The 16,494-nt window shown below is 47.7% G+C and overlaps 1 protein-coding gene across 2 annotated transcripts in view; it reads right to left on the bottom strand.

The window, feature by feature from the left end:
* Positions 1–1,467: 1,467 nt before the first annotated feature.
* DNALI1 (dynein axonemal light intermediate chain 1) overlaps positions 1,468–16,494 on the bottom strand; it is a 46,981-nt gene continuing 31,954 nt past the window's right edge. For both annotated transcript variants that reach the window (XM_088460516.1, XM_088460524.1), the window contains exon 6: positions 1,468–1,732. In XM_088460516.1, coding sequence (XP_088316642.1) covers positions 1,697–1,732 — 36 coding nt within the window. In that variant the 3' untranslated portion in view covers positions 1,468–1,696. The remainder of the gene's footprint in view (positions 1,733–16,494) is intronic.

The following is a 16,494-nucleotide window of genomic DNA, read 5'->3' on the forward strand; positions in this document are numbered from 1 at the left end:
ATTTGGCATGATTTGAGGATAGGTGTATGTGGACACATCTGAATGCACTCTGTCAAAGATCATATGCTCACTGACCCGTACCATTAGATGCACTGGTCTGGGGGCAGGCCTTGGATGAATCCGTGTAGGATCGCATTAAAGCTTTCTCTTTTGTAAGAATTCAAGAGAACAAGTTATATGGTGAAGTCTAGGATTTCTACTTTTGTCCCATCTTGGGGTGGGTCTGATTCTGAGTGCGCTCGCAAGACGATGATGAGTTATACCCCATTCACACAGAAAACGAAATTACTGGGTAAAGCACTTTTACTCGGTAATTTGCTGATTAACACGGGTCATATTTCTGTGTGAAAGGGTCAACCTGGGATGTAATTAACCATAATAGCTTTTACCAGGGTCGGAGACCTGTCAGTTTTGACCCGAGTTGACCCTTTCACACAGCAAAAATACCCCTGTTGATCAGCAAATTACCAGGTAAAAGTACTTTACCTGGAAATTATGTTTTCTGTGTAAAGGAGGGGGAGGGGGGGTGTGGTCAAGCTAGAACTGGCAAAAAGACCTGGGTAAAAGCCAGGATTTTATAACAATTTCTGTGTGAAAGGGGTATAAGTGGAGGATTTAGATACTGAAGATTCCTCATGTTTTGATTAAGATTCTGCAAAAGGTACTATGTGGATGGTTTAATGCTGTCAAACACTACACATCGAGGAGAGCAAAGCATCATCCTAGTCTAACAATATGCTATCTACAGTAAGAAGAGGATGTTAAATTGTTTGCCTAGCAAGGCATGGACTTAAATCTGAATGGATATTTCATGTTGTACACAGGTCACAACCCCTTCATTCCTTGCGCAGAGGGAATATAAATAAATGGCAATGTTATTGATAAATGGATGTTCTCATTATGCGATTATCTAAGGCCACTACTATTCTTATACTGAGTGCTGCAGTTCTTAAGTTTTCATTTTCATGTACACTAACCTTAAAGTTTAATATGTAAGGTCTGTTGTCACACTGAGTAGTAATGGAGTTTATAGTGTAACTGCAAAGTGGTTTTATTTTCTATTAGGCCATTTGTAAAAGGCACAATCTCCCAATGCAACCCTGACCTTAGGAGCAGATTTTGTAAGCTTCTCACTGTGTGCCCTCTAACTGGAGGCAGACTCCAGTTCTATGACAATGTCCTCTCATGCTTTCGGTGGTAATCATCCCTTTTACATTCCAGAACCAAAACATCTCTGTTGGGGCACATACAAGACTTTGGCATTGTGATTTTGGAGAATTGGCATATATTCTTCCAGTATTTTAATCAAGTTTAATAATAGAGGGAAAACAAAATAATCTCGGAACCCTTCAGAAATGATGGGGGTAAGTGCCTGACTGATCAGACCTGTGCAAGTGGCAGATGGATTCTGAGTGTTTGGTCAGTCCTTTGACACGCAGGATTCCCTATTAAGAACCAACACATACAATGAGACTTGGAAAGAGGTTGGAACAATTTATCATCAAAAGAACTCGGATATTAAAATATTGAGGTGTTTCATTATAGAATAAGCAACTTAACATTTTTCATGTTGACTGAGATTTTAATACATAAAAGCTGAACAGATTTACAAATATGTCCTAGAGGTAAAATTATTAGTTTCTTGGCATTAGCACTAGCAATAGACATTCTGTCCACAGATGTTACTCCTGGGTTGTTACTTCTTGGGCGCAATAATTCCTTCTAGCTGTGCCTGGAATAAAAAACAGATTTTAAATCATTACAGTACAAAGAACACTGTCTGGATTTCCAAACAATAGATTAGGAGTAGTGTGCTGGAAAGCCACTGCTGTTGGAGAGAAATGGAAGTAGTTTAATTCCTAACTCTGTTATATCCCAATATCACACTTTCATTTTGTCTGAAGTCTTCATTTCCATACAAGACAGTTTTTTTTAAACTATAGACTGAGGACATGTCTATAAAAGTAGATGGAATTACCAACTATTGAATTTCCAGACTGTATGCAGAGCTATTCTTATAAACCGCATTCAGTCTGTTCTTACCCGTTTTGATTGATATTTTTCATGGTCTAGGTCCCCAATCACAATGTACAAGGTCAATCTGTGACTGAGCATCCAGCTCAACGATGAGACCATCTGTAATGTAAAAATTAGTGTAGGGACGGTGCCAACGGGTACCCAATCTCTGCAACCTAAGGAGAACTGCTGGGTTTCCCAACTTAACCCAAAGGGAATAGAATTGAAAATAAGAGTATCTATGGCGCTGAAAAGGGTCCTTTATACAGTAGATCAAAACTTGTGTGACAATTCCGCTATGCAAAACTAGTCCCTTACTCTCCATAAATGGGAGCCGAGCAATATAGGACTGTTAAAGGTAGTGTCAGCACTCAAGATATAAGTGGTCAAACCACATCTTACCCAAACATGAAATATGGGCTGCAATTGGCAGATCAGGGATGACCCAACAAAAATTAGATCATCAAATGATTTATTAGATTAATGGCCTCATAATACAACTCACTATTATCATGGGTAAACAAAATAAAAAAAAATAATCTTATTCACTATTGTAGACAACAATGGTTAACGGAATAATAAGCTACAAATAATTTAAAAACACAGTATTACAAGTTAAAAATCAGGCTTAAAAAATAAAGCATAAAAGGAAAAAGAAATTCTCACTTACATTTTAGGCAGTGTTGAATGAGATTCATTGAACACTGCCTGAGGAAGCTGCCAAGTGCTGTGAAACACGTTGCAATTTCAAGTGAGAATTTGATTTTCCTTTTATGCTTTAGTTTTTAAGCCCTGATTTTTAACTTGTAATACTGTGTTTTTAAATGATTGGTATTTTTAATTATTCCTTTAACCATTGTTCTCTACAATAGAGAAACAATTGTTATTTTTTAATTTTGTTTATCCATGACAATATTGGGTTATAATATAATGCCATTAATGTATCTAATAAATAATTTGATTATTGTTTATCAGTTATTGCTGGGTCATCCCTTATTAGCCAGTTGCAACCCATATTTAATGTTTGGTTAAGAGGGTGTTTTCCCACTTAAAGGTAGTGTCAGCCATCTAACAGTCTGATATTGCTAGGCTCCCATGTATAGAGTAAGGGACTGGTTTTGCATAGCACAAGTCTCCACAGTGAGGTTTTGATCTATTAAGTATTGACGCCAGAGATACTCTCCTGTTATCTGTAAATGTGAATGTATTTCCACACCCGGCAGTTATTGCTGTTCTGCAACATACCTGCCGCCATCTTGCATGTATAACCGGATTCATTCTGTCTAACCAGTTCCCAGCACACCAGTCACATGCTTCATTTATGAACAGCACTCAATGTGCTCTATTTAAGCCAGGAATGACTGTACATTGCCAGTTCAACATCTTTCTCTGAAGATCAGTACCCCGGCTCTTGGTTGAGTACCTGCTCCAGTATTGCTTCACAGCATTCTGTTCCAATGCTATCCAGAAAACCTGCTCTAGTATTTACTTCAAGCATTGTACCTTAGTCTGTTCCAGCACACCTGCTCCAGTAATTGCTTCACATTGCTTTCTAATATAATCCAGGAAACCTGCTCCAGTATTGCTTCACAGCATTATATACATGCAGCCTGCTGCATTAGTGCTTTGAGTGTTTCCTGCAGCCTGCTTTGGTTGACTCCTGGCACCCAGTTCCAGTATAATTGTAGTCTGCGCCAAGATCTCCTACTTACTGCTACATCCACTGGATATCGTGCTACTCTGCACTAGTTTCAGCATAATTAAGCCATCCTGCTACATTTTCAGCAAATACAGCTAGACCAAGGAGCTGTGACATTGGATAATAAATTTACTAACATTTACTAAATTCTAGGATTAAAATGTATCCAACCAGTTTAAAAGGTCAGACTGAACTCAATATGTGGTACTGATAAAACTATAAACAATGAATGAGCGCTAGCAGCTCTCTCGCTCTGGTACTGCTGCTGGGTCATCCAACAATCTGTATTGGTAGGTGACCAGGAGTCTTGAACCAGTGGGGCAAACGAGGCAGGATCCCTGGACTGGAAAAGTCTTGCGCATATGGCCAAACATGAATGTCAGCTGATGTGATTCTCAACCAACCGGGCCATTTCTTCATGAAAAAACAAATATTGACATTAAAGTTGTCACTCGCCTACAGTATCCAACTCATTTGCAGCAATGCTGAGCCTTTATGGAGCTTTACTGAAGGTGCCTGAGCAAGTTAACAGATGGTTGCTACCTGTGGGCTCAATTTCCACCTACCTGTACGGTGTGGACTGTTAAGCCGCAGGTCCGCAGATTGTTGGACATCCCAGGAGGCAATACTTTCCACCAGAGTGAGAGTGGTGAGACTACTAGCTCCCATTCATTGTTTATTGCTCTATCAATACTACATAATGGTTGGATATAATTTTATCTATGAAGTTCACATCTAACATATACTAAATTCTAGGTTTCATTTACTAACCAATGACAACTGGTTCTAATAACTCTGAGTAGATTGTATCCCTGCATATTGATAATGGAAACTGGTGTCCATAATTAAATACTGTTTCTCTTGCAGCAAGGCTGTGGAACACTGGACCATGGGATTGTAGGTTGGGGCTGGAGCTGTCACTTAATAAAACTGTAGCTTTAAATCCTATGCTCCTCCCACCTGCAATCCCCCAATTCCAGTCTTCGTTAAGTGCCTGAGGAGTAGGGCATGTTATAATGGGGCTGTAGTTTTTCTTTTGTAAAGTATTTTCTTTTTTGTTTTATAGTTAAGTCTGTGCGCTGCTGGCAGCAGCTCACAGTAGGAGCGCAGCGTCTGTGGAGGGGGGGTGCGCTCAGCAGGGTCGTTACTTTCAGAGCTTTCCGGTCTTATCGCGACGGTCTATGAGATGCTAGATATAGAGGTTTCCGTTCCTCACAAACTTTGCTTCCAACGAAGGACTTGTCCGTGTGGAACTACGTCACAGGATTTTCGCAGTCTTTCAAGGATCCTGTTTTCATATGTTCAAGGGTTCTTGTTCCCATCCTTGCGAGCCTTGTCAGGGTACCTTCAGCTTTGGAACCTTCTGACGGTGAATTAGTCGCGGGGCTTCACAGTCATGCGCCCAGGTTTCCCTATCCGAATGGGCGGAACAGTTTCATAAGCTGAATCTCTGTGAAAGGCCGGGCAAACCGGGGCTCAGGTAGCTCCAGATTTTCAGCTGCAGCAGTCTTAACTAGATGGGCCCCTTTTTGGTTATGCGCTTGGATTGCACATTCATGACAAGCTGTTCCTTACAGTGTCTTCTGTTTGGACAGGTTGGTCTTTCTGACCAGTGCAGGATGCTATTATTTCCCACCGGTCAGGAACGCACTTTGCTTTCGGTGACTATCCCTAAAGGCGGGGTATTCGTTTCCAAGTTCTCGCTCCTCTTTGGGGGGTGGGGCGTCCTTGCAAGTGCAGTCTGGCGCGAGCTGATTTTTCCCCGGCGGGTCTGTTCCCAGTGGCGGTTTTGGTCTAGTGCCACTCACCGGTCAGGGGCCAAGGCTCTAAAGTAGCCACGCGCCTAACGAGGGGGGGGGGAGGTGTGTGTGTCTCCCTCTTCTGCCCCCCCCCTCTCAGTTCAGTTGCTCCAGTTCAAAAACCGCTGTGTTGAGTCTGCAGACACATGGGGGCATAGGGCCATTTTGTCATTCCCTCCTCTTGGACGGCGGTTTTTGCTCCAGTGCTGCCACAGGACCGGACACTGGGGTTCTACTCCATCTTCCTTGTTTTTATGCTGACTGGCTCATTCTGGACAATCTTGAATATTTGTGCCTTGAGCATGGAAGGGTAGTTCAAGTCTAATAGACTGTCCCCAATCAGGGATCCACAGCACAGAGGCCTATTGCTCACTGATGTCAGGGATCTTCAGGTTCCGCTTTGGACAGGTCATCCTTCTTTCCTCCATTGCAATAGCAGTGGTTCCCTATCTATTCTAGGCCCTACCGTCCGGTAGAGCTGCGGCTCCATGTTTTTTCATCAACATCACGTCGGTAATACAGAGTTTAATCAGGCCCTCTGCTTGTGAAGGATAATTCAGCTTCACAGTTGAGAAACTTCCCAGATCACGTTTTGGGTACTTTTGGATCAAGACTGGACAATGACGTTTGCCAGGTCTACTTCGTTGTTTGTGTCGTCAGTTATGGGGGTAGCCTTCAATGCCCCTCTCCAGGGGTTTTTCTTAGAGTGTAAAGCACAGACCCACATGACCTTCATCTCGAGGGTGCTTTCATTGACAAGTGATTTTAATCCTAGGGATTCCAGGCTGGTTGTGTGCACGCAGACGTCCTAAGAAGGGTCCATAGGCCCTGGGTGCCATCTTCCACTTGGACCAAACCTGCTGCGTCAGGACTGTTTCTACGTGAGGATCCTCTGTGGTTGGCTTTTGTGACCGAACATTGGACAGCTAATGGTTTTTGTTTTCTCTCTCGGTGGTCTGCAGAGTCTAGGTTGTGGGCCTGGACTCCAGTTTCATCTAGCGATTACCTCAGAGTTTGGAAGCTCTACTTCTTGTGCAGTGAACAGATAGGGTTCCTGCCTCCATGTTTTGCCTCTAACGTTTCTTAGTCTTCCCTCGGGAGGGTTCGGAGACCGGCTGACTACTTCATTTTGTGAATATACAGGCTTCGGCCCTGTCACTTTACTTCCAGGGGCGTTTGGCTTTTCTTCTGAAGGTCTAAACCCTTTTTACTAGGTGTGCTGCGTATTCAGCCACAGAATTATCCGCAGGTGGTGCCGTGGAATCTTACCTATCGGCTCTCATACAGGCTCCATTGGAGTCGGTGCATTCAGCTGGTCTTCCTTGTGGCTATTGGCTTAACTTGGCATGGTTCCATGTTTAGGGTTTCTAAGCCGCCTTCTTTTGTCTTCCATGGGGATAGTGCGGTTCTCCGTACAGTTTTTACGTTTCAGCTGACACACATTTTGGCCTCTTACTGCCACAGGATATTGTCTTTCCAGTGCCTCATCCTTCAGTGACTGGGGTGATTTGGCTCTGCTAGTTGGGCTAAGCTATGCAGCTCTTCCTTGGACATGCTTTCTTGGTACGTCTCACTGTCCTCTGCGGGTTCTTTACAACATGCATGAACATGGTTGGCCGGCTACTCAGCAGACTCTTGGATCAGCTCGGTCATCGCTCACACACCACCTGGTGTGGGGCGACCACCACCAGTCCGGGGGTCAGCGGCTTCCACTAGGGCGGTGGTGAACTTATGGGCGGCGCAATGCGGGACTTCAGCAGCACAGGTCCACCGTGTGGCTATTGGGTCCCCTGGCCGCATGTTTGCTAATTTTTTATTTTTTTTTGTTTCCGAATTTTTGCCTTCGGTGGCACCCACTGTGGGTGTACAGTTCTCCGGTCAGGAAGCCTAAGCGTTCCCTCCCGAGGGTGGCTTTTGAATGTCCCATGGTCCAGTGGTCCCCAGCCTTGCTGCAAGAGGAAATAGGAGTTTTGGTCAACTTACCGTAGAATCCTTTTTCTCTTAAGCAGGCTGGGGAACACTGCGATCCCTCCCTCACGCTCAGCCGTATGTGGTGTTTGGTTCTTGACTGGTCTTTTCCCTACTGGTTTGTTTGGTTGTTTTAACAGTTTTAAGGGGATCCTGCTACTCCTATCCACTCTTTTAAAGAAGTACTGGAATTGTGGGATTGCAGGGGGGAGGAGCATAAGATTTAAAGCTACAGTTTTATTAAGTGCCAGCTCCAGCCCCAACCTACAATCCCATGGTCCTGTGTTCCACATCCTGCTTAAGATAAAAGGATTTAATGGTAAGTTGACCAAAAATCCTATTTTTGACAGTTTTTATTCCTGAGGTTATTAACCACATATAGGATTGTCCAGGACACTTGTCCTGGCTTGTGGGCGGCCAGGAGCTTCACCCGATTTTCGGGAGCATCCCGGCCATTCTGAGAGTAGGCAAGTCCTGTAGTCTACAAGAAACATTTAAGAAGAGAGAACCTGATGTTATTTCCTTTCTCTAACTCTATGGAAAACACAAGGTGAAATCTATTCACAAATTATTAACCGCTTTCATTACTATTTCAGCCTATGTCCTTATGTAGCTTAAAAATCCTGCTAATTGGATAATAAAATGCCAAGCTTTGCATTATGATGAAAGTTGAAAGATAGAGAATTAGCTTAATTTCCATGTACTGGAAGACCTTTATATGATGAAACAAGTGGCTGCTTTCTTGAAATAAGGTAATTATTATGTAATGCCATAAGTGAACCTTTTTTTTTTTTTTAAATAAACATGTAAAACAGCAAATGTCCCAACCACATAAGAAAATTATATTTTACTTTAAACAATATGTTTAAATAAATCAACTGACCATGTCACCCCTTGAGCCACATACAAGTGCATTGCAACAATGATCAATTTAAATATCTGCTCTTCGTTGTCATTAAATAATGGCTTATTACACATTGGGGCAGATATAGAGTGAGTACTACATGAAATTGCTTTAAACATGGGCACATGCTGCATGCAACTGGAGAGGTAAGTCGGGGAAGAGAGGTGTTCTAAACGTAGACCCAGTACAATAAGGGCGTGTCCGGGCAGATGAAAAATGCTAATATCATATTTTAGTGTGAATATATTAGCATTTTTTAAAGCAAGATGGAGAGTTGTTCTGCTTTGACATGTACAGTATTATGGACATTTTATTTGATGCCTAATAAGTGCTAATTTTGCAACCACAACAAAACATGGGTACATACGTGATGTATGCCTGGCATAAACCAGGTGCATATGTTACTGGTGCTGTTCTGTATGCATCTTGTGATGCATATGCTTCAACACTCAATACAAATATGTTATATGCTCTGTCCATTACTATAAGCTTTTAATATTGTTTTCTACCTGCATGGAAGTGTTCCATTATCCAGTGCCTAAAGCTGGCCACACACATAGCGATATTTTACCCGATCTGGCCGATTCCGACGCATTGGAGAGACAGATCATGTAAAATATGGTCAAATCTGGTCGCACATCGCATCGTACTCAATGGTGGGAGCCGCAGTGTTACTAAAGTTTTTATCCTGCGGCTCCCACCATTGAGTACAATGTAGGAGCCATTCATTGGCTAACAGGCGGGGCCTGACCTCTCTGTCAGTGAATGCACAGACACGGAGCTTCAAAGGAGGAAGCCGCGTCTGTGTGCTTCATTCGGGAAGGAATAATCATTCTGGTTAGAATGATTACTCCTTAGTGCGAGGGTCCGGTTTTTCGTTTTATTATTTTAACCCATGGATGCCTACTGGACAAGGGGACCAGTGGAGATAATATAGGTGAGTATGTGTGAGTGTGTGTATGTATGTATGTATGTATTAAAGTTATACTGTGTGTGTGTGTGTGTGTTTCTTTCAACATTTCTTTACAGGTGAACTACAGGTCCCAGTGGGCACTTAATGCCCCGCATGCTGGTACTTATGGTTCTCCAAGTACCAGCATGCGGGGGAGGCTTGCTGGGAACTGCAGTTCTACTGGAAAGGCAATGTTTTATCACTTTTAATTTTACACTAATTTTACATCGCTTTAACCTGCCACCCACCGCCCAGGGGTGGCAGGGATAACCCCTGGCTATCAGCCTAGGCTAGGGGTGCCCTGGAGAAGGAGACTCCTTCTTTTTTTTTTAAGGGGTCTCCAACTCCCCAGGGATCCCTGACCTGGGCTGACTAATGGTCAAGGCAGATGCTGCAGCTCGGGGGCCCGGTGATAGGGCTCCCCTGGCTGTGGCATCAGTCCCCCGTTAGAAAGGAAACAGTGCTGGTGTTGTGATTTACAGGGAGACCCTACTCAAATTTTCCCTGTAAATCCAGAACCAGCCCTGTTTGCCCATAGCCCAGTGCTGGTTGTACTGAGTACAGGGAGACCCTATGTCATTTTTTTCCCTGTACTTCGTAAACCAGAACTGGGTTTCAGCAGTCCGAGGCTGGACCTCACGTCATTTTATTTTTTTTTCTAACTTTATCTGTTTAATTACTTTTTACAGCCAGATACATGCAGGCATCTCACTGATGTCTGCATGTATCTGTGTCAATCCGACCTGCTCATACTCAAATCGATAGCAAGAAGCAGGTCTATTCTATTGGGGATTTTGAGTTCGATTTCAAATCGAATGATAGTAAAATATGAGATATGGTAAGAACTTACCCTTGTTATCTCTATTTCTACGAAGTCCATAGGGTTCCACAGGATACCTTGGGGTATAGGTGTGACGTCAGTCGCAGGGCACCAAAGAGTTAAGCTTTCAGCCTCCCAGGATGCACTAGGTCCCCCTCCTATACCCCGCCCCCAGGCCAAGGCACCTCAGTTAGTTACCAAGCCATAGGCCGGAGGAGGAGAAGGAAGAGAGAGAACAAAGATCTGGACACATACAAGAATCACATTCTCACCAGAGGGAGACGGAAAACCGGTGACCAGAGCAAAGCCCATCTGCAGCACAGGTGCGACAGGGCGGGAGTCCTGTGGAACCCTATGGACTTCGTAGAAATAGAGATAACAAGGGTAAGTTCTTACCATATCTCATATTTTCTACTTCAGGGTCCATAGGGTATCCACAGGATACCTTGGGGATGTCCCAAAGCAGTATCCTTTAAGGGTGGGGACGCTCCTGTGCAGAAAGGAGAATCCGCCGCCCGAAGGAAGCATCCTGAGAGGCGGAGGTGTCAAACCTGTAATACCTCACGAAGGTATGGACAGAAGACCACGTAGCAGCCTTGCAGATCTGAACTGCCGAGGCACCACGTCAAGCTGCCCACGAAGGACCCACAGACCTAGTGGAATGAGCCTTCAGAGAAGGAGGGACCGGTAGGCCTTCATGAAGATAAGCTTCAGAAATAGCCATACGGATCCAGGCTGCCAAAGTTTGCTTTGAAGCAGGCCAACCCTTTTTACAGAAGCCATAGAGGACAACAAAGCGTCCGACTTCCTAAACAAAGAAGTGCGGTCCACATAAGTCCTTAAGGCCCGCACAACATCCAAAGAGGCCTCACCCACGGAAAGACCCGGTGAGTTAAAGGCCGGAACAACTATTTCCTCGTTAACATGAAACTGGGAAACAACTTTGGGAAGAAACTTGGGCCGAGTGCGGAGCACTGCCCTGTTCCCATGAAAAACCAAGAAAGGGGGTCTACAAGAAAGAGCCCCTAACTCAGAAACACGTCTGGCTGAAGCAACGGCCAGAAGGAAAACAGTCTTAGCTGTTAGCCATTTAATATCCACTGAGCCCAGTGGTTCAAACGGCGGTCCTTGGAGAGCCCTCAGGACCACAGCCAAATCCCAAGGCGCCACAGGTGGAACAAAGGGCGGCTGAATACGGAGAACACCTTGCATAAAGGTGCGCACATCCGGGATTGTAGCAATCCTACGGTGAAACCAGACAGATAGGGCCGAAACCTGTACCTTCAAAGAAACAAGGCGAAGCCCATGATCTAGTCCCGCTTGCAGGAAGGCGAGAATCCGAGACAGACGAAACTCCCGCGGTGCATAACCTCTCGGTCGACACCACTGGAAGAACATATGCCACACGCGATGGTATATCCTCGCGGAAGACGGTTTCCGAGCTCGTAACATGGTACGCACCACAGAGCTGGAAAACCCCCGGGACCTCAGCATGGCCGTCTCAATAGCCACGCCGCCAAAGACAGCCGAGTCAGGTCCGGGTGAAGACAAGGACCCTGAGACAGAATGTCCGGTCGTAGCGGCAACCGCAGAGGACTGTCCACGGACAGACCCTGAAGGTCTGAGAACCAGTGCCGTCTGGGCCACGCGGGAGCTATCAACAGGAGCATCCCTCCTTCCTGTTTGAATTTCCGGACTACCCGTGGAAGAAGGGAGACCGGAGGGAACAGGTATGTGAACCTGAACGTCCACCGGACGGACAGAGCATCCACCAGAGACGCCCCTTCGTCTCTTGTGCGAGACCCGTACACCGGCAACTTGTTGTTGTGCCGGGACGCCATGAGGTCGATTTCTGGAAGACCCCACCTGTCCACCAGTAGTTGAAAAACGTCCGGGTGCAGGGACCATTCCCCTGGATGAACGTCCTGGCGACTTAGAAAGTCCGCCTGCCAATTTAGCACTCCCGGGATGAAGACCGCTGATATGGCCGGAAGATTGCGCTCCGCCCAAACCAGGATCCGAGAGACCTCTACGAGAGCCTCCCGACTGCGAGTTCCTCCTTGCCTGTTTATGTAGGCCACGGTGGTAGCATTGTCCGACTGGACCTGCACCGGGTGACCCTGGAGAAACCGCTGTGCCTGCAGGAGAGCATTGAAGACCGCACGGAGTTCCAAGATATTTATTGGAAGCTCCGCTTCTGTCGGCGTCCACCTGCCCTGGAACAAGTGTGGACCCGAAACTGCTCCCCAGCCCCGAAGACTGGCGTCCGTTGTCAACAGGACCCAATTTGGAACCCAGAACGGACGTCCCTTGTTGAGGTGGGTCGTCTTTAACCACCACGCAAGGGACAGGCGAACCTCCGGGGTGAGCACAATCGTCTGGAACTTCAGAGACTGAGGCAGCCCGTTCCACTTGGACAGGATCAGGTGCTGCAGAGGTCTGGAGTGAAACAGGGCGTATTCCACCATGTCGAACACCGACACCATGGAGCCCAGTAACCTCATCGCCGAGTGTAAGGACACCCGGCGGCTGTGCAGACAACTGCGCACCCTTGACTGTAAAGCAGAGATCTTGTCCTCCGTCACGAAGATCCTTTGCTGTCCCGAGTTCAATAAGGCTCCAAGATGCAGAATCCTCCGAGACGGGATTAGAGTGGACTTCTGCCAGTTGATTAGCCAGCCGTGCCGTTGCAGCAGTGCAATGGTCAGGTCCAAGTGGTGTAACAGGAGCTCTGGAGATCCTGTCACCAATAACAGGTCGTCCAAGTACGGCAACATGCGGACTCCTTGCAGCCGCAGAGAAGCCGCCATGACCGTCATCACCTTGGTGAAACACGTGGTGCTGTCGCCAGGCCAAAAGGTAACGCCCGAAACTGGAAATGGTCGCTGCGGTTGCAAACCGAAAGAACTCTTGATGGCGCAAAAGAATAGGGACATGCAGGTAAGCGTCCTGTATGTCCAATGACACCATGTAGTCCCCAGGTTCCAGCGCCAGAATGATGGACCGTAGGGTCTCCATCCGAAACTTCGGGACCCGCAAAGACTTGTTGAGTGCTTTGAGGTTGAGAATCGGACGATATGACCCATTGGGTTTCTGTACCAAAAATAGATTTGAATAGAAACCCTGGCCCCTCTGGGAGAATGGAACAGGCACTATAACTCCAGCCTGGAGCATAGTGTGCAATACCTTCCGCAGCTCCGTAGCCTTGTTCCGGTCTGATGGTAGACCCGTGGTGAAGAATCGAGCCGGGGGTCTGTGCCGGAAGGAGAGGGCGTACCCGTGAGAGACCACCTCCAGAACCCAAGTGTCTGTCGTAGTGAACGACCAACACCGGGAGAACTGCAGCAGGCGGCCTCCCACCCTGGGATCCCCCAAGGGGAGACCCGGACCGTCAGGCCGCAGGCTTGTCATCTGGCTTGGGGGCCGGACGTCTGGTACTCCATGCCTGTTTCCGGGGCTTGCCCGATTTCTTAGGGCCAGCCTGTCGAGGAAACGACTGTGGTTTGGGCCTGCCCTGGGCCCTAGATGACCGAAAGGACGATGGTCCAGAACCAGAAGGAGCAGCGGCCGACGGGAGACAAGCAGATTTGGCTGCCGCCAGCGTGGCCACAATCTTATCCAGATCCGGACCGAAGAGAACTTCTCCGGTAAACGGCAACGCTTCCAGACCTTTCTTGGATCTGCGTCCGCCTTCCAGGATCGCAGCCACAAGGTGCGACGAGCAGCTACCGCTGCTGAAGAAATTCTAGACACCAGAGTACTAATGTCTAGAGCCGCCTCGTTGATGTAGGTGGCCGAATCACGGAGATTGCCAATCAACTCCGCTTGTTCGGCCGGACAGTCGGATTCAAAAGAAGCCTCTAATGAATCCGCCCAGCGCTCCATCGCTCTGGCAACCCAGCAAATGGCCATAGCCGGCCGTGCTGCCCCCCCTGCAAGGGAATAAGCGGACTTCAGGCAGATTTCTACCTTGCGGTCCGTAGCATCCTTAAGGGAGGACATGGATGGCATCGGCAATGTGGCACTACGGACAAGACGGGTCACGTGAGAATCCACCTGTGGAGGGGATTCACACTTAGCAAAATAATTATCCGCGAACGGATAAGCCACCGCCAGGCGTCTCTGCGGCTGGTATCTTTTGCCAGGTTGTTTCCACGCCTCCTCTAAATGGTCCACCAACTGACCCGAAAGAGGAAAGACTGTGGCATCGCCCTTCACATCTTTGAAAAAGGCATACTTAGATTTAGCCGCTGGGGGAACTTCGTCCTCAATCACCAAGGCTGTGCGGACCGCCCGAATAAGTCCAGGAATATATACTTTGGACTTAGCATCAGCGTCCTTAGTATGGAAAGGTTCCTGATCGTAAGGATCCAGAATCTCCCCATCATCAGACGTCCCTTCGTCATCCTCATAAGGAGCGGACAGAGACGCCACCGGCCTTTTATGAGGCCGCATCACAGACTCCCCTTGCAATACATCCGACAAGTGCTGTAAAGAACTCGTCAGGGAGTTAACCCACGCTGGCTCCTGAGAACCCGGGTGCGGGGAAATAGGGAGACTGTGGGGTACCACCAATTGTCGTGGGAACCCCTGCATGGGTGACGACACCACAGACTGCTGGGACAAACCCATCGGAGTAAACGCGGGCTGCGGAGCTAACTGGCCCACTAAAGCTGTTAACGCCTGAGCGAAACAAGCCCAGGGCGGCTCCTGTACCGGTGCTGTAACCGTAATAGGCCGCGCCATGGACAACACTGCCGGCAAAGGCCCTCCGCGCTACCCTCCCCCTCCGCTAACGGTACTTTGCACGTGGTACACTGTAGCCGGAGGGGAAAATCACTTTCAGACATGATGGCACCACGTATGTGACCTCTCTCACCAATTAAGTATTAAATAGGCGAGAGACCACCCTGCAGCACCGCACCGCAAGGGCTTTAGCAGAAAGAACAGGGACAGTAATAAAGCTGACAGTTTAGTGAAGAATAGTTACAGGCAGCGCTAGCACAGTCACATACAATGCAGAGAAATAACAATTCCTGCACTAACAGCGCTGATCACTCAACTACACAGACACAGGGCCTGGTAGGACACAGCGCTGCATACACAGACCTGAGCCACAGCGGAGGAGAGGTATGCGGGGGGACCCAGACCACGATGCTTCCTTCCAGACTTCCAGCAGCGTTCACCATGCGTTGCAGAGAAGATGGCCGCCGAGGAGCAGAGAGAAGCTGGCCTGGGGGAGGAGCGCTGACACAGGACCAGTCAGCACAGTGCAGAGAGGGCTGTGTGCAGCGGGGGAGGCGCCGGCTGTGAGACAGGGAAGGCGCGCTCCCCTGGCATGCATTTAACCCCTGGGACGCCGCAGCGCTACCGCTCTGCTGCGGTCCGCTGTCCCAGGGGGTAGTGGAAGCGCAGGTTGGTCGCCTGGCTCCACGCTGCAGCCAGTCCCCAGGGAGCCCCCTGCCTGGGGACTTAGGACCATGTGATCAGCGGGGACCCACCGCGGGACCCCGCTGCTTACCTCTGTCCCCCTTGAATCCGGCCATGGTCCGGAGCATCTGGGGTCACCGCTAGCTGTGACCCCAGACGCCCACCAGCATCCCCGGATCAGTACCGGCGTTCTGGTACCGGCGGGGTGTAGGGAAGACAGCATGGACGTCAGGACTGACTGTCCATGCTGTTCATCCAGTTGTGCAGCCACAGCTGCATGAAGAATAAGCTTCAGGGGCTCTTCTAGCCCCCACTCCAACAGGTGCACCCGACTCCGGCCGGGCACCAAACTAAACTGAGGTGCCTTGGCCTGGGGGCGGGGTATAGGAGGGGGACCTAGTGCATCCTGGGAGGCTGAAAGCTTAACTCTTTGGTGCCCTGCGACTGACGTCACACCTATACCCCAAGGTATCCTGTGGATACCCTATGGACCCTGAAGTAGAAATAAGGGTTTTGTGTGTTGGGCTATGTAAAAGTACCAATGTTTGTCCGATGGTCGATTTGAGGCCAATTTGAAGTCCGATTTTACATTCAATTTGGCCTTTAGTAAATACCCAAAAGCAAAATCGAATCCAAATCAAATGAAAATCGCACCTCAAATCACTCAAAATGCCAAATCGACCTTTAGTAAATTTACCCCCAAATTGTGTGCAGAGCTGCTGCGGAGAGTTTCAAGGGAAATCGTACACATCGGCTGATCGTGTGCAGATTGCCATGTGTGTGGCCAGCATTACATATAAAATTGTACCATGCAATCAGTTTTGAACTCACATCAGCATATGCAGGAGTTATAAGACCCATACAGAGAACATGTCATGATGAAGGACTGGAAGAAAATGCCTTTGT

This window comes from Taudactylus pleione, unplaced genomic scaffold (assembly GCF_031769625.1).
Source record: "Taudactylus pleione unplaced genomic scaffold, aTauple2 ptg000007l, whole genome shotgun sequence".
NCBI classification, from domain to species: Eukaryota; Metazoa; Chordata; class Amphibia; order Anura; family Myobatrachidae; genus Taudactylus; species Taudactylus pleione.